Here is a 25,380-nt window from a genome sequence, read left to right as displayed (position 1 = left end):
GGAGGTGTCCCTGCTGTCCTGTGGCCTTGCAAATGGGCTATGTTGATTCCTGGTCCTGTCACAATGTGCTGACCATAGAATTGGGAAAAGGAGAATGGACAAAGTCTGATCCTGGTGGATTTCTGGCTGTGATTCCCAAGCTCCAGCTCTGACCCTTCTGGTGGAGCAAAACATGAACATAACATTAGAAGAACAATTTAGAATCACCTATGATTGTTCTTCTTACCCTTCCCTGAATTTTTCCAGGCTCTCTCATCCATGGAGGAATTTCAAAACCTGGATAAGGATATTGAAGGCTCTGCAAAGCGCTGGAAGAAGTTTGTTGAATCTGAGTGCCCTGAGAAGGAGAAGTTCCCTCAGGACTGGAAGAACAAGTCAGCCCTGCAGCGCCTGTGCATCCTGAGGGCCGTGCGGCCCGACCGCCTCAGCTGTGCCCTCAGGTGCGGGCACAGCTCTGCTCCTCTGGGCACGGGAACTCTGCCTGCGGGTTTGCCAGGGAGTGGGAGTCAGTCAGGAGTATGTTTGGATTCACTGATTGCAGAACGTGAGCTCCACAATGTGGTTTCCTGTCAAGGACTCTGCGAAGGAGCAATCTCGTCAGGCACGGATGTTCCTGCCCCTTGGAGAAGAGAATGTTGTGTGGAGACCTCAGAGCACCTGCCAGGAGCTGAAGGGGCTCCAGGGAAGCTGCAGAGGGACTCTGGTTAAGGAACTGCAGGGACAGGACAAGGAGCAGTGGGGAGAAATGGAAAGAGGAAATGGAGATGAAAGTCTTACAGAGGTTTTCTGGGGTTTTTTTCCCCCTATAAAATGCAAAATTCATGTGCTGCTCGTTCTGAAAGTTGTAGTTGTAAATTATGTAGTGAAGGTAACTAGCCAAGGCTAAATTTCCCCAAGTTATGCAAAAGCAACATGCTTGTTCCTGGAGAATCTAAAGGTCTTTCACTCCATTAGGACTTGTTTTAGCTTTCTCAGTCCTGGAGCTTCTTCTCAGCCCCTTCAGCTCCTGGCAGGTTGCTCTGAGGTCTCCACACAACCTTCTCTTCCCCAGTTGTGGTTGTGGGACTAACATGGACTCATCAGATAAAGAGTTGTGGGCAGCTGTGGCTTTGAGTAACCTAGAAATCTGTCAGCTGTTTGTCTTGTAGATTAGATTTAGGGTTTTGTTCTGGCTCTATCTCTCCGGTCCTGCTGCTGACATAGTGACCAACCCCCATGAGCTCTTGTCAGCCCTGTGTGAGGTCAGCTCTCCCTTCCACAGAATCACGGAATCACCGAGGCTGGAGGAGACCTCTGAGATCACCAAGTCCAACCATTAACCTGTCACTGCTGGAACCCCAAAACCCTAAACCATATTCTCCAGTGCCACATCCAGACACCTCTTAAACACCTCCAGGGATGGTGGCTCCACCTCGTGCACATGAGATCCACTTCAAAGCCTCTCCCTCCCATGAGTTGTCCTCCCAGGTCCCCTAGGCACCATTTCCTAGAGCTGAGACCTGAGTTAAAACAAAAGTGTTGTGACCTCAGATCTTACGGACTTTGTTAAATTTGGTGAACTGAAGCTTTCCAGCAATGATTCAGCACATCTTGACCCAGAAGAGAGAGATCTACTTGAAAAAGATACCAAAGAAAAAAGTGGAAGCTCTTTCTTTTGCCATCCCCTAGGCATTTCTATTCCAGCTGCCTTTCAGCAGCCCTTGAAGGAGGCTCCAGCTCTCCTAGAAAGAACTTGGCTGCCTTCAAAAGCCCTGAGTCATGCATCCCCACTCCAGGAGCATTCCTGGGGGTTGAATATAACAGCCCTAGCTTTGAATCAATGCAGTGTATCCTCATTTGCTGCAGCAGTGGTGTGGGAAGCTCTCCCTGGGGGAATCCAGCCAGAACCTTCTCCATGTGCTGCATTTTGTTCAGGCAGCTGCTGTGGAGCTCAACCTGTTCCTGTTCACTCTGGTGTAATCTTCCTCGTGGCTCTCCTGCTGAGGCTACAGGCACCAGATATTCTTAGAGCTCTTCCCTTTTATCTACCCAGAACAAAGCAGTTTTGTAAATCATCTGGACTTTTTGTGACTCCTGGTGCTGAATCTGAAGGAATGCTGATTGCTCTGGAAGGTTGTTTGGCTTGCAAAGCACACAGCAAGTTCCTGTGCCTGAACTTAGTTCTTCTCTCCTGAGAGACCTCAGACTAAATCTAGTGCTTGTATTGCACTTCTCAGTGCAGCCTTGGGCTGGCAGATCCTGTTGTTTGCCCTTTGCCCTTCCCTGCACTTGTCCGGAATGCCATGTGGCATTCCAGCCCTGCACGACGTGTGGCATTCCAGCCCTGCACGAAGTGCCAGGCATTGCTCCTGAGGGACAACCTTGAGGCCCAACCTGCACATCCTCTTTGCTATGGCAGAAAGGAGGCTGAAGGAGATGAGGGGACTCAGCATGGAGAAAAGGAGGCTCAGGGGAACATTCTCCTCTCTTCAGCTCCCTGCCAGGAGGTGCAGCCAGGTGGAGTCAGGCTCTGCTGCCAGGGCACAAGGGACAGGACCAGAGGAAATGGCCTCAAGTTGCACCTGGGGAGGTTCAGATTGGGTATTAGGGAAAAATTCTCCACAGAAAGTGTGATGAGGCATTGGAAGGAGCTGCCCATGGCAGTGGTGGAGTTACCAACCCTGGAGGTGTTCAAGAAACATGTGGATGTAGCACCTGAGGACATGGTTCAGTGGTGACCTTGGTCGTCCTGTTGGGTTGATGGTTGGACTTGATAATCTTGGAAGTCTTTTCCAGCCTTAAGGATTTTGTGATTCTATGATAATTAACTGATGAGTTACAGGGAAATCTAACTGATGATTTACAGGGAAATATGCCCTTTCTGAACAACGTTAGACTGGCAAAACCTTTCTCTCTCTGGCAGAGACTTTGTGGAAGAAAAGCTGGGCAGTAAATATGTGGCAGGGAGATCCCTGGATTTTGCCACAACCTTTGAGGAATCAGGACCTGCAACCCCAATGTTTTTCATCCTGTCCCCAGGAGTTGATCCACTGAAGGATGTGGAGAAACAAGGTAAATAAATCCTGTCTCCAGGCAAATCACAGCAATGCTTTTTATCTGCTGCATAATTATCTTGGCATGACATTCCTGTTTTGTTTTGGGTTTTTAACTCATCTCTTTGTAGATAATGAAATAATCTGTTAAAAATAGATAATTGTGAGAGGATTTGATTGGATTTTGGGCTTTGTTTTGGTTTGTGGTTTTTATTTCTGAAAGTTTCTTGGATTTTCATCTAAAGTTGAAATTAAACTTGAGTCCTCCCTGCATTCCCTGGATTCCCAGTGAGGTTCTCACTGCAACAGGCTCTGAGGTGCTTTTGCACACAGCTTAGGACTGACGTCAGAGATGTCTACCATGCTGTCAGGAGGTGCTAGCTGCCAAGAAAGGTTGAACCAGAGGACCCTTGAGGTCCCCTCCAGCTTGGTATTCCATGACTTGATAACTGAAAACAAGCATCAGCTCCCTGTGCCAGCCTGATGCCTAGCAGGAGTCTCCAGCTTTATTCACAGCATCATAGTAAGTTCCTGGGTTGGAATGGACCTCAGAGATCACCCTCAGAAGATGAGCTATAGTCTGTGCTGCTGGAGGGAAGCAGCTCCACAAACATCCACACATCACAGCAGGATGCATTCAGCTCAACCAGGGACTCTGTCTCCGTGTGCTGATCCCTTGGGATTGCCTCCACTTATCTCTGCATGCAGGTTTGCCTTCCTGCAGATGCTACTCCCTTCAGTCCTGCTCTCTGCTGAAAGCAGGAAGGCTTTATAGGAAAACAAGGAAAAGATTTGTCTTGCAAGGCTTAGGATTCAGCTCTTGGTACAGGGTTGGAAATAGATGGCAGGAAGGAAAGCAAATGTCCAAACTCAAGCTCTCTGCTTAGCCTCACCACAGCCACCCCTGGGACACAGCTCTCCCCAGATTTTAGAGTCTCCAGTTCTCTTTTCCAGCACCTCTGGAGGCTGCCAACTTTGAAAGGTGCCAATCTCCTCTCTGTCTTCCAGAGCCAGACTCTCCAGAGGGGATGGGGCAAATGAACTGCAGGCAGGGCCCTACCCCAAAGCAGGTTTCAGTGTGTGAAGGGGTTGGAATGGAGCTCAGAGATGATCCAACCCCAACCCCTGCCCTGGGCAGGGACACCTCCCACCAGAGCAGGTCGCTCAGGGGAGGGGGTAGCACCGGATGATCTCTGAGGTCCCTTCCAACCTCTTAACACTTTATGAAACTATGATAGCATGAGCTCTGCCTCTCTCTGCTGCCAGCCCAGCCCTGCCCTGTGCCCTGCCATGTAACTGCTCAACTCACTCCTTTCCTTTCAGGGAAGAAACTTGGCTATACATTTAACAACAAGAATCTCCACAATGTTTCCCTTGGACAAGGCCAAGAGGTGGTTGCTGAACAAGCTCTGGATCTAGCTGCAAAGGAGGGTCACTGGGTCATCCTTCAGGTAGGGCTTGTTGGCCAGTCCTGCCCTGGTTTCCCGTTGGCCAGGGCACTGTCAGCCCTGTGCAGGGGAGATGGGACAAGGTGTGTCCAAAGCAGCCACCTCTCACTGTGTTGCTGCTTGTATCAGGCACTGCTGGTGTGATTTTCGTGCTCCTGGAGCTGTCTGGGGTGTGCAGTTGTGGGGAGGCCTCTGAGGGGAGGTTGTGCTATACTTCCCTGTGCCTTTATTTGCTTCATGAATAAATGAAGAGCTTTGCTCTTAAGAGCTATTGGACTCACTCTCCGACTGCTGCTTACCACTCCGCCTGTATTTCAATGAGCACTGAGGACCCACACACCAAAGGAGAAGCAGAGGCTATCTGCACTTCCTTTATGCATCCCAAAGCAGGTAAATGTTTGAAGCTCTTATCACAACTCACCAAAATGCTTCAGAGCCTGTTAGGGTGCTGAGGGAGCTCTGTCTTTGTCAAGTGCTCTCTGGAGCCACTTACTGAGTGAGTGCTTGGGTTTGCTAATGTGCAGTCAGTGATGTCAGCTCTCATTACAGGTCCTGGGAACTCCTCTGATTTCCTTCATGTGGATTATATAAACTTTTATTAGCACTGAATTGTTTGCATAAAATTAGATTAAGACAAAGCTTTGAGTCCTGATCTGAGCCTCCAGGCCTGATCTTGAATTGAAATTAAATACCCTTGGTATTTTGATCTGAATTTTGGCTTCTTTTTTTTTTTTTTGCAAGCTCCCTCTGAGGCAGACAGTGCTGAGCTTTCAGAGCTTTAATCCAGAGGGCTGCAAAACTGGCATCTGCCTTGGAGGTGGTGGGGAAGGAAATATGCAGCTTTAAGAGACATGTTCCAGTCAGTAATGCAAACTGAAGGGCTCTCTTCTACAATGATGGTTTCATCCTGTAAAGGATCTGTTAGTGTCAGCTCCCATGTGCTGTTTCAGTGCTAGCAGATGAGCACTGAGGCCCTGAAGGATTTTTACTTCATCCATTTCTATCTTCTCTGGTGGCCACAGCAATCAGGAAGAGCTCTCAGCAAGTACTGAAGGGTAAATTGGAAGAAATTTTTCCTGTGAGGGTGGTGAGACACTGGCACAGGTTGCCCAGAGCAGCTGTGGCTGCTCCATCCCTGGAAGTGTTCCAGGCCAGGTCGGACAGGGCTTGGAGCAACCTGGGCTAGGGGAAGGTGTCCCTGCCCAGGGCAGAGGGTGGGACTAGATAAGCTTTTGAGGTCCCTTCCAACCCAAACCGTATTTGGTGGTTGGGCTGGCTGGTTTTCCAGCAAGACCTGCCACAAGTGGCTGTCCCTGGGGGCCCAGAGCAGCACTTTCCCCTGAGCTTAGGGAGGAGCTCAATTTAGCTGGCTGCCAGCAGGTTCTGGTGCAAACTGCATGGGGCAAGCTCAGTGGTAACACAATGGCCACAGGAACAGGCCCTGGTGCCAGTGCTGGTCCTCAGGGTCAGTCAGTCATGTGGGATTTCCTCTGATATAATCACAAAGCTGGTAAAACATGTAAATATTCCAGTTCTGTGCTGTGCTTTGTTTGGAATGGCAGGATACAGGCAGGACTGACTCAGCACCGAGATCAGAGCTCTTTCTGCCCTTGTGTTTATAGTCACAGACCTCCTGAGCAATTGAGGCAGTGAGGGCCCCACGAGGAGCTGGAGCCATGCATTGGTAGTCTCAGGACAGACCTGGACACATCCAGCAGGTGCTTGGGACAGGCAGCACCAGGTTCTGCATCTGGTGGGTGGATCAGGCAAGTTTGCTGCCAACAGCTCAGTCATGCAGCAGCACCTCCTGGCACTCTTCAGGGTGGATTGCCATCACCTCTTGGGCCTCCTGATGGTTCCTCTGTGTTGCTCACTTCCTCAGCTGTCTCCTTGGGGCTGGGTTGATGGAGAAGTTGTCCAAATAGGGCACTGTCCTAGGACAGGATGTCAGGAGGACACCAGGCTGTAGGAGCTTGATGTGGGACAGACTAGGACAGAGCTAATTGCCTGTTCCTCATGGCCAGTGTGTAGCCTAGGAGGCAGGAACAGCTGTATCCCACAGCTGGAGAAGGCCTGGGGGGCAGCTGGGCTCTGCAGCTGGCAGTGGAGCAGACACATCTCTCCAGTGCTGGGGACTGTTCAGCCTCAAGAAGAGATGACTTGGAGATTTCATCAATCATCACACTTGATGGTAGGAACTAAACACCAGACACTTCTCAGTGGTGTCCCGTGGCAGGAGAAGGGCTCATGGACAACTTGAAATACAGGAAATTCCATCTAAACATATGTTCAATCTTTTTTACCTTGTGGATGGTCAAACCCTGGAAGAAGCTGCCCAGAGAGTTTGTGGAGTCTTCATCCTTGGACACATGCAAAACCCACCTGAGCATGTTCCTGGGCAGCCTGAGCTGCCTGAACCTGCTCTGAGCAAAGGGTTAGGACTAAATGTCCTCAGATGTGTCTTCCAGCCTCAGGGATTCCTTAATCTCTGCTTTCCCACTGCCAGGGTAGCCATGACTGTTGTTTCTCTGATGCTTGTAGTCTCCTCTGTGTAGGGAGGGAAGAGCTTTGCACACCAGGGAGCACTAAGCTATGAGCCAGCACAATCTGTGGCTGCTGTTTCCCTCCCTGGGCCTACTTGGCAGCTTTTTGCTCAGCCAGTGACCATCGCAAGCACCAAATGGTGTTTGTCAGCCTGATAGCAAAGACACAGTGAGATTTGTTTACACGTGTACAGATGCATGTCTGAATGCGCTGGTGCAGGGAAGGTTCAGGCATTAGATATTCCCAATTTAATTGTAGTCTTCATCCATTAGCCCAAATGTCACTTCCCTCTCTTTGTGATCAAGTTAATTTAATTCTTGAGCATCTTTCCATTTTCATAGGTTGCTGCTTCACTGACTCAGGTTCATGTGGTAAATTGAATAACAGTGAGTTCCTGGAGCAAAACTGTGTGAGATTCAGACACTGACAGAGCCCTTCTGACTACTGCAAATCACACAGTCCCAGGGTGGTTGGGCTTGGAAGGGACCTGTGGAGACCACCTGCTCCAACCCCTCTGCTCAGGCAGGACAAGTGGCACAGGATCACAGCCAGGCAGGTTTCCCCCAGGGAAGGAGACCCCACAGCCTCTCTGGGCCTGTTCCAGGGCTGTGTCACCCTCACAGCAAAAACGTCTTGCCTCATGCTCAGACAACATTCTGTGTTTGGTTTTGTGCCCATTGCCCTCATCCTGTCTCTGGGCACCACTGAGATCAGTCTGGTCCTTCCTCCTGACACCCACCCTGGAGGTATCTGTAAGCATTGCTGAGGTTCCTCCCAGGTGTCTCTTCTCCAGGCTGAACAGCCCCAACTCCCTCAGCCTGTCCTCATAAGAGATGCTCCATTCCCCTCATCATCTCCATAGCCCTCACTGGACCCTATCCAGTAGTTCCTCATCCGTCTGGCCCTGAGGATCCAGAACTGGACACAACACTCCAGATGTGCCTCCCCAGGGCTGAGCAGAGGGACAGGATCACCTCCTTGACCTGCTGGCAAAGCTCTTGCTAATGCACCCCAGTACAACTCTGCCTCTTACAGTGCCTGTTTTCTGAGAGATCTCACAAGAGAACAAGACCGTGTGAAAACAGCTCCTCGTGCTTGCTCTGAGGGGAGGTTTGTGACAAGGTGTGAGGGACAGGGGCACATCCAGAGCTGGGCAGGGTCCCCAGTCGCTGTCAGCACAGGGGGAGTGTGTGCTGCCTCATGTCCACGTGCTGCTATTTCTGATAGTTTCCATGGCAATGCTTGGTAGATGTTCTGCCTTGTGAAGTACAAACACACAGAGGTGCTTGGAAGTGAATTCCCAAAGAACAGTCTGTGCTGCTCCCATGTTCCTGCACCTGTGCCCCAGCCCAGCTCTGGCTGCAGAGCTTCATCCTGCCCTTGGGCACTCTGGATGCACAGTGGGGACATAACAGCCTGAGGTGCTGTGCTGATGGTCAGTATGCATGGAAAAGTGTTTCACACTGCTTTTTTTGCCTTCTTTTAGAAGGATTTGGCCCCCACCCTCCATTCCTACCCTAACCCTAACCCTAGTTTGAGACCATTGCCTCTTCCTACCTCAGCCAGACCTGGACATGGTCTGGGAGACAGCAGAGACACTGAGGGGTGTGTGGTTACCCTGCCACAACAGCTGCACAGACTGCAGTCTCCTGCAGAAAGCACAAGAAAACTTGTACTAAAACAATGAGCTCCTTTGGTGTGTCCTTTGGTGTGTCAGGGGGTTATGGAAGGAAGAGGATGTGCAAGGTGCAGTGTTTAGGACTATAGTGTAGGGAGGGATGGAGCCCTGAGCAAAAGGAGGTGGATTAACCCTTCTTTCTCAGGAATAATACCTAGCCCAAGAAATTGGTGGGAGGCAGGTTCCAAAGCAAGTGAGAGGAGGTGGTTCTTCCATCCACACATAGCTCAGCTGTGGCTGGCATTGCTGCAGCACTGTCCGTGTTGTGTCAGCACTGATAACTGACCAATCATTCAGTTAATGACTGTGTATGTTGGCATTAATCACATTCTCTCAAGTTGTGTTATCTGACTGCTGAGAATTAATTGCCAAAGTTTCCTTCAAACCTGTGAGGCCTTTCCACAGCACCTCCAGCTGCTTGGGGCAGACAGATTCATCTCATTCATGAATTCTTCGTACGTTTTGCTGCACACATTGTTCTTTTCCATGCCTTCTGCCATGGAGGGTCAGTGCATAGATGCACTCCACAATCCCTGGACTGGTGATATTCCCTAGCTGGCTGTTAGCAGGCAGTGATACCAACAAACAGTGATCTCTGGTGTCATGTCAGCTTCAAGCCAAAGCAATTCTTTTGAAGCCATCTAACATCACAAAAGCAGATGGAGGAAGAAACTACCAATTAGAGATGAAAATACTGAATGTCAAACATGCAGGCTATGATTGCACTGATATTTAATGCACAGTTTTTCTTTTGCTATTTTGTTGAGCTCTTTTCTTATGTCACTGAATCTCCGTGGTGTTGGAAATACTTTAGTTACAGGTTTTTGGCCTACTGGATTGTTGGATTTGTGTTTTTAGAGTTAGTTGGCTGCCTGGGCCCTGGGGATAACCTCAGTTCTTGGAATCCTAAATGCATCAGGTGCAGCAGCACTCGGGTGTAATTGCATTTTGCTTACTGCTCCTCACACTCTCCTTGTTTACAAGGCAACTGCTTCCCCAGAACACAATTCCTTTGCTTAAGCATCCCCGCCCCAGACTCCACTCCATCCATATACCATGAGCAAAACCCTAAATCAGTTCAGGGAAGGAAAGTAATTTTATGCAGTTCTAAATAGCAAATATTGATGCCGAACCTGTCAGTCAGATTTGGGGCAACAGGACTGGAGGCAGCAAGGTGTCCATGGCTACTCCAAACATAATCTTGACTTGTGCCCCTTGGTCCATCTCCAAGTGCTGCCCCATTCCTCCAGTGTTTGCAAGTGCTGCTAACAGCTGGTGACAGCAGCCAGAGCTCTGTCCCAGCCTGTGCCTAAAGCACCTCAGGGTTTCCTTTCTCACAATGTTCATCCTCCTCTCCGGTCCCAGCTGGACTCTCTCCACATGCAGCTCATGAGAGGCACCTGAACCCTCCATGGGAAAAGCCAGAGGAGGGTTTCTGTGTTCCCATGAGGGAACTCCCTTGGTGTTCCTCTGGGGCACATCGATAGGAGCTCTGTGCCAGCCCAGCTCCCTGCTGAGAGGCACATCCAGAACCTCAGGAAAAGGCATAGGAGTGGAAGTGTGCAGGGGTGTTGGCACAGGCTTCCCAGGGCAGTGCTGGAGTCACCATCCCTGGGAGTGTTCAGAAAACACTGATGTGGCCCTTGAGGACATGGGAGTGGTGAACACAGTGGTGAGGCTGAGGAGGCTTGGACCTCTTAAAGCTCTTTTCCAGCCTTTATGACTCTGTGTTTGTTGTTCCTCTCCATGACTCCAAGCTCAGCTCCATTCTGGGATTCTCTCCGCTTCCCAAAACCCCTGAGGCAATAAACTGGCAGTTCAGTGATATGGAAATGTACTTCCACTTGTTCTTTCAAAGCCTGCAGCCTGCTCGAGTCACCCCTCACTCCTGGACTTCACCCCCTCCCTCCACTCTGCTCCCTGCTCTCTCCAAACAGTGAGTCTGATCGATTTAGTGTCTCCTTTGGTGGGAGTTATATCCCTCTGGGGCCAGAGGAGTGAGAGCTGGCTGTTGTTCTCAAGACGAAGTCCCACCATGGATTTATGGAGTGGCAGAATTTTTGCAGTTTTATTCTCTGTTCTTTGCTGGCATATGATTGCTTTGGCTTTGTTAAGCATTGAGCTGTTATTTGCAGGAAACAGCTGTAAGGACTTGATCTCTTCCCTGAGTGATCATAGCTGGTTCTGAACTCTGAGTGTGTATGTCCATAGCTAAGGCTGTTTGTCTGAGTGCATTACTTTGCATCTCTCACCACTGAATTCCTGCGGCAACATCACTGCCAGTTACTGACAGTGATGGAAACCTCCTGCAGCTCCTCACCACCAGGGTTTGTGTGCAGGGCATTAAATGGCTTTGTCTTGTGACTGGTTTTGTCAGCTCACCAATCATTTCAGGTGGTCTTTGAACATGGTGAGGAGTTAGAACTCCATCACTAGCTTCCCACCCTATGTTTAACTGGTTGGCAGCCTTGAGAGCTTCCCTCCTCCCTGCAGCAACTCTGCTAACCAGGAGGTAAATAGGTGATGCATTTGGTTTTCAAATGATTGCTGTTTATAGCATTTTTTTGCCTGACCATGAGTGGGTTTTGTGCTCTTTTCTGGTTTTTTCATTTGGACAAAATTTCTGCTTTCTGAAGAATGTAATTTTCCTCCTAATAATCTCCATTCCTTTGCTATTTAACCATGAGAGCTCCTCTCTGGCCCCATTCAGAGCTGGTGGATATTTATCCTGAGCCTCTAACGTGGCTCCTCTCTGTAATTTTCCTGCTGCCTCCAAGCAGTTTCTCTTGTTGGCAGCTGCTTTTAATTTAGGTTTAGCGAGTTCCTTATCCTCTCTTTGGATGGGATAAATCACCATCCCCAGTGCCTGTGCTCGCAGCCGGTGTGGATTACACACCTGCCTTTAAACCAAGGTAGTTTAGCCCACAAATCCCATTCCTAATATAACAAAAAGCTGTTTCCTTGCTGGAAATTACAAAGCTGTGTAGGCCTCTAGGGGAAAACCTGAGCCTTGGTTTCAGCCATTTCACCACCACTCCATGTAATTCTCTGAGAGATATGTCTCATTTGTTGCATGAGTAAACAAACACTTGATGTGAAATGTCTTTGTGAAACCATCTGCTTGACTTCTTAGCCCAGGAACTGCTACTGAGGGTCCTCACTGTTGCTCTGTTCAAAAGGAACACACTGGGAATGGGTGGACTGACAAAGCCTTGTCCCCTCTGTCCCTGCCAGAACATCCACCTGGTGGCCAAGTGGCTGAGTTCTCTGGAGAAGAAGCTGGAGCAGCACAGCGAGGGCAGCCACCAGGATTTCCGTGTCTTCATCAGCGCAGAGCCTGCACCTTCCCCTGAGAGCCACATCATCCCCCAGGGCATCCTGGAAAACTCCATCAAGATCACCAACGAGGCCCCCACTGGGATGCATGCAAACCTGCACAAAGCCCTGGACAACTTCAGCCAGGTAGGAGTGCTGTGGGGTGTGGCAGCTCAGCTTGGAGCTGCTGGATGCTTGTGCAGGCAGCAGCCATGTGAGTCCATTTGCATCACTGCACCTCTGAGCCCAACAACACCCTCCATTCCTCCCCAGGAGCCAGGTACAGATCTCTTTCCAAGCAGTGGTTTTCCCAAGTGAGGGCTCAGGGGATCCTGAGTGACCTCTTTGTTTGCAGCAGGTTACAGGATACTAGACTTGTGTTCAGTTTAATAATTTTCTCCCCAGTGTATGATCCTCAAAAAGACATTTTTTGGTAGAGAATGAAACTTCTGACTAGAGCATTGGAAGACTTTGTCATGTTTCAGTTGATTTCTGACTCTGGGTCATCCTTCTTGGGCTGGCAAGTGACACATTCCATCTAAGACCCAAGACCTGCTGAGGTGAGCAGGTCAAGCATCACTTTTCTGCCTTCTGTCTCACCTGGCAGAGGTTCAGAACTGCTGGTATGGGCACACCCCACACCACTCTGCAGAGCAGCACAGGGAGACTGGGGCTGTGTGCCAAAAGGCCACTCAGCTCAAGACCTTGTTGACATCAGGAGTGTTGCAAGTCAAAGCTGAAATGTGCCTGCAGGAGGATTTGCTGTCCCAGAGGAACATAAGGTAGGCCATGGTGAGATTGGCCCAGAGGAATAGCTGGTGACAGGGTGTTGTTGCTATTACTGCCGGGTGACCCTGCTCTGCTGCTGCAACAGCATCTGAGTCTCCTGTGCCGGGGACATGGAAATGATGGGAGACCTTAGTGCCTCAGAGGGTGTGGATCAGTGATAGAGCTGCTGTAACATGGTGAGTGAACAAGCCTGTCCTGTGGCCTCACTCCACAGCTCTGCACTGCAGGGCTGCCAGGAGCAGCAGGGCATGGATCAAGTGCTGAGCTCCCCGGGCGCCAGCCAGTGTGTGGCTGCTGGAGGCAGCTGTGCTCCTGCTGACCCCATCTGCCACGTGCCACAAAGCCTCAGGGCTGAGTGCTCTCATTTGTGATGATTCCTGTGCTGGAGACACAGACCATTGTGTCCTCCTGCCCTGATTGCCCTCGCTCACACACCGCCCTGGCCTTGGCACGCTGAGCTCTCACAGCAGAACCTGAGCAAGCAGAAGGGTCTGAAGGTGCTCTCACACTGCCTTTTCCCATTGCTGGTGCTGGAGTCACTACAGCCTCTCTGTTCTGCCCGTGGCTGTGCCAGAGCCATGCAGGGCAACCCTTGCAGGATTGCTGGCTCTTGTGAGAAATCTTCTCTCTGCCCTTGGGGCACCTCACTGCAGTGCTGAGTGCAGCTCAGGGGCCTCCAACTCAGCTGGGATGAGTACAGAGGAGGCCACTAAGTTGGTCACAAGGCTGGAGCACCTCAGCTCTGGAGCCAGGCTGAGAGCTGGGGGTGTTCAGCCTGGAGGAGAGAAGACTCCAGGGAGACCTGAGAGCACCTTCCAGTGCCTAAAGGGACTCCAAGAGAGCTGGAGAAGGACTTGGGACAAGGGCCTGGAGGGACAGGACACAGGAAATGGCATCCCACTGCCAGAGGGCAGGTTAGATGGGATACTTGGAAAGAATTGTTCCCTGTGAGGGTGCTGAGGCACTGGCACAGGTTGCCCAGAGAAGCTGTGGCTGCTCCATCCCTGAGAGTGTTCCTGGCCAGGCTGGATGAGGCTAGAAGCAACCTGGGCTGGTGGAAGGTGTCTCTGCCTGTGGCATGGGATTGGAGCTGGATGATCTTGGAGGTCCTTACAACCCAAACCTTTCTATGCTTCTGTCATTCTCTCTATACTGCCTCTTGTCACTTGGGACCAGGCAAGAGCACCCCCAGCCCATTGTGGACCCCAGGGTGGTCTGTGGGGCAGGGAAGAGGGGGCAGCTCACAACTGCTTTTGCTCTTAGGTGTTGGTGTAGAGAGAACCTCAAGAGCAGGAGGTAACAGTGCTGAGCAGGTGAGGGGGGAGGCAACATGCAAGAATTAATGCCAGTAGTCAGGGAAGATGATTCCATTTTTATCTACTGTCATTCATCATCCTGAACTCCACAAAATGTCCTGGAGAACAAGGGAGGGGAGAACCTTCACCCCAAGTAACATTTTCCGCCTGCCTCTGCTCATTTCAATCAGCTAGTAATTAGCATTTTCTAAATTGCTGGAGTATTATCAAACATGGCTTATCAGAGATCCTGGAGCGAGTGGGAGGGGTCCCTTCACACCTCATTTCCCTGCTTTACACAGAAGGGATGTTCAAATTTAGCTTCCAGCTGAAAGCTCCAAAGAAGGTTCATTACTCTGTGAGGGGGATATTGTTCTGCTTTGTAGCTGAAGAAAGACACAACTGAAGAGAGGCCAAGTGAGACTGAACTGGATCCTCACTTGGAGCTGGTTCAGCCAAACCCTTGATGTCTGGGGACGTTTCCTGGGAGGAGAAAGGTGCTCTGCACATACCTGAAGCAGTTCCTCATCAGGTTGCTGATAATGATAATTAGAGCGATGCCTAATCAAGGGGAGAATAGGTTTTGGGATGTTCTTGATCTGAGGGGAGACCTCATTGCTGGATACAACTTCCTCCCGAGGGGCAGTGCAGGGACAGCTCTGATCTCTGCTCTCAGGGGCAGTGGCAGGGCCCAGGGAACAGTGGGGCTATGTCAGGGGAGGGTCAGGTTGGGTATCAGGACAAGGCTCTTAGCCCAGAGGTGTTTGGGCACTGATTCTGTGATTCATCCCTGTCCAAAGTCTGGTGCATTGGGAGGCCCTCAGAGTGGCTGAGGCCGGTGGGGATGTACACAGCCTCTCTGCCTGTGTTGCAGGACACCCTGGAGATGTGCACCCAGGAGAAAGAGTTCAAGAGCATCCTCTTTGCCCTCTGCTATTTCCACGCGGTGGTGGCAGAAAGGCGCAAGTTTGGCCCCCAAGGCTGGAACCGCCCATACCCCTTCAACACTGGAGACCTCACCATCTCTGTGAATGTGCTCTACAACTACCTGGAGGCCAGCTCAAAGGTGGGGGAGCCAAAGGTGGGATCTTTGGTGCCTTTTAGCTTGTGCTGAGACTTCTGGGGGGTTTCCTGAAATGCCATTTTCTGGCTGTCTTTGGGGTTATAACGTCAGTTTGGTGTGGCTCTGTGGGGAGACGGGAGGCCTCGGTGCTATCCACACCCAGAGCTTGCACACTACAGTGCCTGTGGTCTCCATTGACCAGACACAGAGATCTTTGCTTTCACAGAGCTTAGAACAAATTTCCCATACTTCAGTGGGAAATAGTACTGTGCAGTTTGCCTTGGGCAGATTTAACCACTACCTAGTGTTTGTTTACTGAGAACACTGTACCAGTGAGGTGGAAGCAGTGAGTATGCAGGTCAGGGCTTGGTGCTGTGGCCTGCAGTCCAGGGACAGAGCTCCTGAGCTCCTCCATGCCCTCCTGGTTGCTTCTCCAGGTCCCATACGACGACCTGCGCTACCTCTTCGGTGAGATCATGTATGGAGGTCACATTACAGATGACTGGGACAGGAGGCTCTGCAGGACCTATCTGGAAGAGTTTATTAAGCCAGAAATGCTGGAGGGAGAGCTCCTCCTTGCCCCAGGCTTCCCCCTCCCAGGGAACATGGACTATAATGGGTATCACCAGGTAAGCTCTTGGTTTTCAGGCATTATTCTCCATGTGAATGTAATGTCTTCCATAACTAGCCTATAATCTGCCTCAGGAGGCAGGAACAGGACTGTGGTGTTTCAGCACACCTCCTAGTATTTCCCATTATGCTGTTTCTGTAGAGGTTGCAGCATTCCCTTGGATCAGCCAAGCCTAATGGTAATTTGCTACTTCATCATGGGCTCATTCTGTTCAGGCATGAATAGAACAACTGTAACTGGTGCTTGAGACTGGAGCCTGGAAAATTGCATCCACATACTGTTTGCAAAAATGGCTCTTGCAAGCTCCTTTTATCATCAGTTTTGATGAGAAACACTGAAGGGTCTTGTTGAGCTATTTACTGATCTCATCTGTTCTTTGTACACAAAAGCAGGAGCAGAGAGAACCACATTAGGCTGATTTTGTGCATAAAACTTAACTACTGGAAGCTAAATTCCCACAAGAGATTTCAGGCTGCTGCTGCTGAAACGCACAGTGGATAATTGCTAGAGAAGGTCCAGCCTGGGATACTGAGCCAAGCCAAACTCCAGCAATGACTGCATTTTCCCAGCAGGAGTAGAAGCAGTTCTGTAAACAATCATATGCTCCTTCCTCCAGCAGTTCACTGCTGGTTCAGCCACACGCAGAGCTGTCTCAGCCTGAGCTTATTACTTGAGGTGGGGGGATGATTCCAGCACTGTGAGCTCTTCAGGCAAAGCTCCCTGGGCTCCATGTCTAACCTGAACCTTAATCTCTCTGCACAGTACATAGATGATGCTTTGCCTCCAGAGTCTCCATACCTGTATGGGCTCCATCCCAATGCTGAGATTGGATTCCTCACCCAGAGCTCAGAGAAGCTCCTGCACACAGTGTTGGAGCTGCAGCCCCGGGACAGCACCACGGGAGAAGGAGGAGTGGTGACCAGGGAGGAAACGGTGAGAGGGGCAGAGGAAGGAGCTGCAGTTTGGTCTCTGTCTCTTCCTGCACAGGAACTTCCACCTGAACACAAAGAAGAACTTCTTTCCTGTGCAGTGACCAAGCACTGAACAGATTGCCCAGAGAGGGAGTGGATTCTCCTCACTGGAGATATTCCAGCCCTATCTAGACACAACCCTGAGCCATGTGCTCTGGAATGGCCCTGCCTGAGCAGGGAGGTGGGACCAGTGACCACTGTGGTCCCTTCCAGCCTGACCCATCCTGGGATTCTGTAATTAGCAGCAGTCCTGTGCAGCTCAGGCTGTCTCACAACTGCTCACTGTACCATGTTCTGCCTTTGCTGGGTACAGCCCACCTACCTAAAGCTTTGTGTTATGCAGAACATCACCATGGTGGGATGTAATTGTAGTGCTGGCAGTAATAGGACAGTGTTTTTTAATTACCCCATGAACTGCAGTGCCTTCATTATCATCCTGTGATGGTGTTGCAAATAAACCTCCTGTGGCCTGCAGAGTCTCTGAGCCACTGGTCCCTGTGCTCCCTGCTGTGACTGGCATACCAATGGCTTCTGAGCACAGTCTGTCACCTACAATGTGTCACCCAGAGCTCAGTCCACCTCCTCCTGCTGCCACTGTGTCCCACCCAGCTCCCAGGGGCCTTGTAATTCCTTGTTTCCAGCTGTGCCTGTCTCAGGCTGATCTTAGCCCTCCCTCTCAAAACTCACAGCTCATTAAAACCTGTCCCAAGCATTCCTGAGAGGAGCTGAAATGAGCCAACACATGCTCAGGGTTTTATTTGTGCAGCCTTAAGGTCTCAGCTCTGTGTTTCAAGCTTTGCAAATTAATGAGTGGCTAATGGGAAGCTGATATGAAGCCTGTGGTTTCACAGAGGCTTCCTTTGGCTTGGGGTGGGGCTGGAGAGCTGCCTGTGCCTCTCAGAAGTGCCTGTGTTCAGTTTTCAGTTCACACTGCAATTTGAGGTGAGGAGATGCTCTGAGATGGCAAATTTGATTTCCTCTTCTACCCTCTCACTCTTCTTGCTATTGAAATGCAATTAAAGTCCTCAGCTAGAGAAGCAAAATGATCAGTGACCACCAGTGGTGGCACAGGGCAAGGCCATTCTGCCAGCTCCTGGTCCCACAGGGCATGGCCACCCTGCCAGCTCCTGGTCCCAGTCAAGAAGACTCACAGGAGCAGAGAAGTCCTCATGGCTCTGTTAGAGAACAAAAGCTGCCTGAGTGCAACCAGAGCATGACCTCACTGCATGGTGTTGTGCCTGGGGAATGGTCCCACAGCTCCTTTTCTCCCTGAGGTGATCTCTGTCATTGTCCAGGCTGGAACTGTGCAATGTCCCTTGCACCTGCTCCTTGGCTGAGAGGGAGTTAAGTGTTGTCTCTTACCTCTTCCACTGGAGGATATCCAGCCCCTGTTTTGGCTGAGGTGGTTTGAGGGAGCTTCCAGGGAAACTGGCATTTTCCTGGGGCTCTGACAAGTCCAGTTACTCCCACAGGTTTCTGAGGCCACATTACAAGCTGTAATTGTTGGGAAAGGATCAGAGCCAAAGGCGTTTGCAGAGGAATTTCAAATTAGAGGATATTTGTGTCCTGCACGTGAGGTGCAGCTGAAGAGCTGCTCCAGCTGAGCTTCAGCTACCTGTGTGATTGCAGTAAGAGCCCACACAGCTCTGCTGACACCGGTGGGGAGGGGCTGGAGGAGGGAATGGGAGGGAATTGGAGTGCAGAGCCCAAAATACGAGTGTTGGTGGCCATGGCAATGAAATGCCCCTGGGCTGCCCCTGCCCTGACTGGCACTGGCCCCTGCACACCAGGATTTGTACACTGCATTGTAACTGCTTTATGTGCTCCTGCACAACCCACAAGAAGCAGAAGTCTTGCTCGGGTTCCAGCACAGAAGGAAGCAAAGTGCTGTGTGAGAGATTTTCACAGCAAGCTGCTAGAGGTTCCATGCAAACCTGGGAAACACATGATCCCGTGGGCATGAGGACCTTCACGCCTTCTTGTCAGCCTGAGAGAGGTTTGTCTATTTCATTTCATCTTAGACCCTAAAAACATCCTGTTGCACTGGAGCTTTCCCTGGTTAGCACTTAGAGCTCCAAAGAGGCTGTGATGGTGACCAGCAAATAAGGTTTCATTATGCTTCTCTTCCACAGCTCCCTCAGCTTAGAATACCAAATTCAGCTTCAAATTCAATTTTGTCTAATCACCTCTCTCTGTCAATACCCCAGAGAAAAGCAGCTTGTAAGTCCTTTGTCCTGAGGCTCAGCTGAGGCCCCAGCCCCATCCATCTCCTTGTGTTGAGTCCGACCTTAGGAGAAATGAAAACAGAGGACTGAAGGCCAAGAGGCTGCTACATGTCACAGTGACATTTTTAAACCATCAGTTTGAAAGATGCTCATCTGACATTAACTGGTGCAAGCATCTGAATGCTAATAGGCTGGGGCAAGCTCTTGGAAAGGTGCTCAGCCCAGGGCAGCTGACAAGGATGGTTTTGGAGACACTGACTGGCAGATGGAGTGCTCATGCCATGTTGTCAGTTGAGGAGGCTCAGGGGATCACTCACAGCCTTCCCTCTCTCTTCCCTTCGGCACACAGGTGAAAGCCATTCTGGAAGAGATGTTGGAGAAACTGACAGATGAGTTTAACATGGCAGAACTGATGGCAAAGGTGGAGGAGAGGACACCCTACGCTGTGGTTGCTCTCCAGGAGTGTGAGCGCATGAACGTCCTCACCGGTGAAATCAAGCGCTCGCTGCTGGAGCTGGAGCTGGGGCTCAAGGTAGGAGTGCTGGAAAATCCTGGGAGAAGTATCATAGTTACGTATCAAAGTATGTGAAGGGGTTGGAATGGAGCTCAGAGATCCTCCAGCCCCAACCCCTGCCCTGGGCAGGGACACCTCCCACCAGAGCAGGTTGCTCAAGGCTCATCTAACCTGGCTGTGAACACTGCCAGGGTTGGGGCAGCCACAGCCTCCCTGGGCAACCTGGGACAGTGTCTCACCACCCTCACAGGGAAAACTTCTGCCTCAGATCTCATTTCAATTTCCCTCTTTCCATTTCTTCCCTAAGCCTAACCCCAGGGTTGCCTATATGCAACAGCGGAATGCTGCCTGGGGTCGGCAGAACAAAGCTGGTGGCTTCAGCATCAGCCACACACAGCTAGGCCCTGGGGGACCTTATGATGTGAGGCAGAAGTTAAGGACATCAGTCTCTAGGCATTCCTTGCTCCATCATTTCCAGAGCGACAGGTTGTCATCTCACTCAAACACTCAGCTCCCAGAACTAGCTTTCACATTGTGGGAATCATCATGCCTGAAGGATCTGAAAAGGCTTTGTGTGACCCTCTTAGCTGATGGGTGAGCAAGAAGCACCTGCCCTGGGATAGAATGACATCCCAACCCTCTCCCAAGGGCAGCTTGGAGAAGAGATCTCCAGAGGAGGTACAGGGTTGGCTCAGGGACAGAGATGGAACTAGGCTGCTCCCAGATCCCAGAAGCACGTGCTGTACCCTGACCCAAGCTGGGGCTGTGCTGGCACAGCCAGGGCTGCACTGCATCTGCTGCAGGTGCTTAAATGTCTCAATTAAAGAGAGCCATCCCACACCCCTTGTGGTGGGCAGGTTGCACAGCCCATTTTAAGTAGGTTTATATTTATGTAGTCAATTATTATAAACAGATTTCCCTTATTTTCTAGCATAAGGCAGTGGAATTGAAAATTCTCTTTCCTGAGATAGGTAAACACAAGTGATTTAATGTTCCAATCCTGAAGCACCAAACAAGATAGAATTGTGACTTGGACAATGTGTGACAATTAGATTTAATGTGGGGAAGAATAAGCTGTTTAATATGGGTAGAGGAAATGAGGGATGTATAGGTTTAAATAAGCGACACACAAAATAAGCCACAGGCATCAATAATACAGGGGGCAAGCTTCTTCCCAACCCCTGCCACAGATCAGGGCAGGGAAGGAGATGGTCTCTGCAGAAGAGGCATTACTAATCATAGAATCATAGAATTTAAGGGTTGGAATGCGCCTTACAGATCATCTAGTCCCAACCCTCCCTGCCATGGGCAGGGACATCTCCTCACTAGATCAGCGTCCTGCCAGGGCTGCAGGGAGAGGAGAGAGGGAATGGCCTTGAGCTGAGCCAGGGCAGAGTCAGAGGAGATGGTAGGGAAATGTTTTCCCTGTGAGGGTGTTCAGGCACTGGGATATTGCCCAGGGAGGTGGTGCAGTCACCATCCCTGGAGGTGTTTCAGAGGTGTCTGGATGTGACACTGGAGGATATGGGTTAGGGGTTGCAGCAGTGACAGGTTAATGGTTGGACCTGATGATCTTAGAGGTCTCCTCCAGCCTTGATGATTCTGTGATTCTAAGGCAAGTCTAAAGGAGAACTGCAGAGCAGATAAGCAGATGTATTGATCTGGGTTAGCATTACTTCATCTGCTGTTTGCTGAAGAGACTAACTGGAAGGGTCTGAGAGATCATCTGTGGCCCATTCATAGACTCATGGAATCCTAAAGCTTGGAAAAGACCTCTAAGATCACCAAGTGCAACCATCAACCCATTCCCCACTACACCATGTCCATATCCACACCCATTCTGAACACTTCCAGGGATGGTGACCTTCCAGTGGTTCCTCCTTCCCTGAAGAAATTATTCCTAACATCCAATTTAGACCTCCCCTGGCACAGCTTGAGGCCAATTCTTGTGTTCCTGCAAGCAAAGGTCTCATGTGGGTCCCTGTCGAGCTGAGTCAGACTTGGTGCCTGACCCACAGTGCTGCTCAGCATCCCTCACGGCCCTTCCCACGCCTTGGGGACCACCAGGGGAGGCTGGTGGCTCTTCCTGTGTGCAGTGCTGCTGCCCTGATGGGACAGCTGGGCCTCACACTTGGCTGGGGGCAGAAATCCTCCTGTAACTGATCCCTCCAAGAGCTCCTGTGAGACCTGTTGAGCCTCTGGGGCTGGAGGTCTGCACTGATGGCCTCAGAGGAGGAGAGTTTAAAAACCAAGAACCACAAGAGCTCAGCAGAGAATAAACAAACCCAGAGGAAGCAAATCTCACTGTCTTTAACTGCCTATCTGCCAAAAGAAGGAGATTGGGAAATGTCACAGCTAATTTGAATATTTTGAATAATTCATTGTGTCTGTGGAGCAGAAAGTAATTGTTTGGTCCAAAAATAGGAGATAGCCCATTAGGAGGAAGAGCAGGAGACTGGTAGCCATCAAAACTCACTGGCATGTTGCATTGCAAACCTTTGTTCTGCCTGGCTTGGTGGGATCGGAGCCTGGGCTGAAGCCCTTGCATGTCAACGTTGTCCCAGGCTCATTACTGCAAGGAGATCTCCTCTCCTGTAATTTGGGTGAAGGATGAACCTCTAAAATGAGGTAATATAGATCAGAAAATACCAAAACCCAGATTTTGGTAGGCTATCAGGGCACTTTGCTGCAGCAGGTGAAAATAACTTGAATGAGCAAACAATTTGTGCCAATACTGGAAGGAATGGCTGGAGGCTGGTTGGGATTTCCTGCTAGGGTGTCTTTAATGAAAATTACTCCCAGCATTTGGGAAAGAAAAAACACAAATTTAAAAGTAACCTGACTCATTTCTGATGCACTTTAGTATTCAGCATCTGAAATGCAAATGTATGCAGAATTTTGTTTGGACAACTGGATGAAATTGCTGCTAGAGATGCTTTGAACCCTCACAGGAGGCTCCAGAAGTACGCTTGAGTGTGCAGGCTTTAAAAATTGCTTCTCTCAAGCCTTGCTGAGAATTACATTTGCAAATTCATTTGTTTCCTGAAAGGAAAACTAGACATGATATATGAGCAGGGGGTTCTGTCTTTAAATCAGTTTGACTGCTTGCACAGTCTGCAATCTCTTCACCCACTTCAAACCCTTCCAGGGGTGCAGATCCTCCTGTCCCATTCTCCTGCTGAGGCCTGGGAAAGACTATGTCCCTCAAACTAGTTTTCATTCCTGCATGGTCTCTCCATGGCCTTCAAAAAGTCCATTGACAGTTCCTCTCTGTGTCTGAGGTGGAAGATGATGCCCCACAGGACATGAATGATGAAGGAATCAGAGTGTGATGAAGGAATTCAGGGTTTGTGGCCAACAACATTCAGTGTTCAATATGAACATTCTGTGTTCATAACAAAGCCAAGACAACTGTCCCCACGGAGGCCAAACTGTTCTGGCAGCCTGGGGAAGTCACTGCCAGCCCCTGGTCAAAGGAGATGGCAGGGAAATGTTTTCCCTGTAAGGGTGTTCAGGCACTGGAATAGGAAATTGCCCAGGGGAGTCACCATCCCTGGAGGTGTTTAAGGATATGGTTTAGGGTTCCAGCACTGACAGGTTAATGGTTGGATTTGATGATCTTAGAGGTCTCCTCCAGCCTTGATGATTCTATGGTTCTACAATTCTAAATGCCAACATGAGACACCTTTCATTTGTGTTTGACCCTTGTGCTTGGCATTACCCTGGAGTTCAAGGGCCTTTGACCACGTCATTTTGAGACTCCTCACAGATGTACAATCACTGAAGGGAAGTAATGAGGTGGCAGACTCACCTGGAACAGCAGAGATGAGGTGTGTTTTGCAAGGTGGTTACAGTTGTTCCTCCTGTTTTACTGCTAATTGCAGAGACTCCTGATTCCACCTTTTCATTTAACCTTATTGGCTGCTTTTAGCTTCAAAAACCCTCTGGAAACCTTTGTACTCAGGATTTTCTTTATCCACCAGAAATCTGTTCTCCATGGGGAAATCCAGCAGGTTCAGCTGCTTCCTGCCTTTGAGAGCTTGCTGCATTTAACAAGGCATCCTTGGGGCAGAGCTTTAATCAGGCCTTAGAATTTCATAGTATCATGACATGTCCAAGAGTTGGAATGGGCCTCAGAGCTGAGGGAGGGCAGGGCAGGAGGACCTGGGCAGGGACACCTCTCACCAGAGCAGGTTGCTCAAGGCTTTATCCAACCTGGCTGTGAACACTGCCAGTGTTGGGGCAGCCACAGCCTCCCTGGGCAACCTGTGATTCTCAATCACTCTGCACTGAGCTCTCTTCCACTTGGTGGTGTCAGATGCAGCACAAGCCACCAACAAGGACACCTCTTGCTGCTCTCCCATATCCTGGTTGGGTGTCCAGCTGTGATCCAGTGTTGGTGTGACCTGCAGCTCAGAGCTCTGCAGGGCATGGTCAGCACAGGGGGAAACTGCACAGATGTTTAGCTGCTGAGCTCTGACAAGCATTGCTAAACCTGTGTTGGGGTTGCTTTAAGCAGATTTCAACTTGTAAATCTTCACAGAGTTCTATGGCCCAGTAAAGGTCACCTCTGCTGACCTCATGGCTGGAGGCACTGAAGTCCTGTGAGTCCTGTGAGTCCACAGAACAGTTGGAATCTTCTAATGTGAATAGACTGACCCAGTTCCCTCCCCTTGTGCTCTGCAATGACTCAACTGATTTCACTTAATCTTTCCAAAAACACTTAGCCTGAGGCAAAGAGAAAGTGGAAGTCAGATAAATTGTGGCAAAATGCTAAGGGGACAAAAGGAAGGATTTATGATGGAAACTGGTGGTCACCATTATCTGTTGCTTGAAGTAAGTATCCCCAGACAGCAAGGCAGGTTGGTAGCTGGGAGCTCTGCCCCCTGCAGCAGGGAGATGTCTACCTGCTACTGCCACTTGGGGATCTCTTCTGTGCTGCTGCATGGCTCAGGCTCCATCGTTGGGGATGTTCTGGTGGACAGAGCTCCCAAACTCCCTGTAGCTGCAGATCTGCAGGGAGAGCAGAGGAGTTGTTCCTGCTGCTGGAGGTCACAGGATTCCAGCCTCCATCCTGGGACTCTCCCCTTTCCCAAGCAGATGGGCACAGACTCCTGTCTTTCTTTGAGGCTTCTCTGGTCTCTGTAGGGTCTCACAGAAGGTCCAGCTGGTCTCTTTATCATAATCATCAAATCACAGAAAGGACTGGGTTGGAAGGGACCTTCAAGATCTAATTCCATCCCCTGCCCCAGGCAGGGTTAATGTCTGAGGCTAACCAGGTTTGTGGCCTCCTCCTGCAGATCCTTTTCTTGGTGGCACAGGCCTTGGTCCAGCACACGTCTCCTACAGGCAAGGAGACAGTCTCCCAGCTCCCCAAGCTCAGGGAGGCTCCAGGCACTGCCTGCAGCCCCAGACATGATGAGCTTCAGCCTGTCAGCAGCTTGATCTGAGCTAAACCTCTGTTGTGCCTGGGTCAGGTGCTCCAGGTGGGGACAGTGCTTTGTGGCTTGTCACCATCCCTGCTGAGCAGCTCCAAGTCCTGTCCTCTCCTCCACTTCTCACTCCCCTCCTCATTTACTGCTTTGCAGTGCAAGGTTTTTCTCTTTGGCTTCATGTGTTGTCTGCAAATGTAATCACAGTTCCTTCCCCAGCAGGAAACACACAACCAAGTAAGATATGGTTCAGCCGAGTGAGATAAAGAGAGAGGTTTGATTTTTCCTTTATCCAGCAACTAATTAGTTTTAAATCTTTTAGAAACCTGTCTCAGTTTTATCCTGGAAGGAGAAGGGTTGAAACATGACTGCATGGCCTACAAGGGGTTCTGCACAGCAACAACACATCCCTCTGGAACCTGTGGTACTCTGCAGAGTCCCTA

At 50.2% G+C, this 25,380-nt stretch overlaps 1 protein-coding gene across 1 annotated transcript in view; it reads left to right on the top strand.

The window, feature by feature from the left end:
- Window positions 1–246: 246 nt before the first annotated feature.
- The window catches only part of LOC103798492 (dynein heavy chain 9, axonemal-like), a gene marked incomplete at its 5' end in the record, with an annotated part of 29,683 nt that continues 4,549 nt past the window's right edge, over window positions 247–25,380 (top strand). Inside the window, 8 exons of the mRNA XM_009070758.1 lie at window positions 247–440; window positions 2,903–3,051; window positions 4,356–4,483; window positions 11,937–12,164; window positions 14,976–15,167; window positions 15,602–15,793; window positions 16,558–16,728; window positions 19,341–19,523. Coding sequence (XP_009069006.1) covers window positions 247–440; window positions 2,903–3,051; window positions 4,356–4,483; window positions 11,937–12,164; window positions 14,976–15,167; window positions 15,602–15,793; window positions 16,558–16,728; window positions 19,341–19,523 — 1,437 coding nt within the window. The remainder of the gene's footprint in view (window positions 441–2,902; window positions 3,052–4,355; window positions 4,484–11,936; window positions 12,165–14,975; window positions 15,168–15,601; window positions 15,794–16,557; window positions 16,729–19,340; window positions 19,524–25,380) is intronic.

This window comes from Acanthisitta chloris, unplaced genomic scaffold (genome assembly GCF_000695815.1).
Source record: "Acanthisitta chloris isolate BGI_N310 unplaced genomic scaffold, ASM69581v1 scaffold11282, whole genome shotgun sequence".
In the NCBI taxonomy this organism is placed as follows: Eukaryota; Metazoa; Chordata; class Aves; order Passeriformes; family Acanthisittidae; genus Acanthisitta; species Acanthisitta chloris.
The sequence above is the reverse complement of the archived record's forward strand: the minus strand, read 5'-3'. Positions and strand labels throughout refer to the sequence as shown.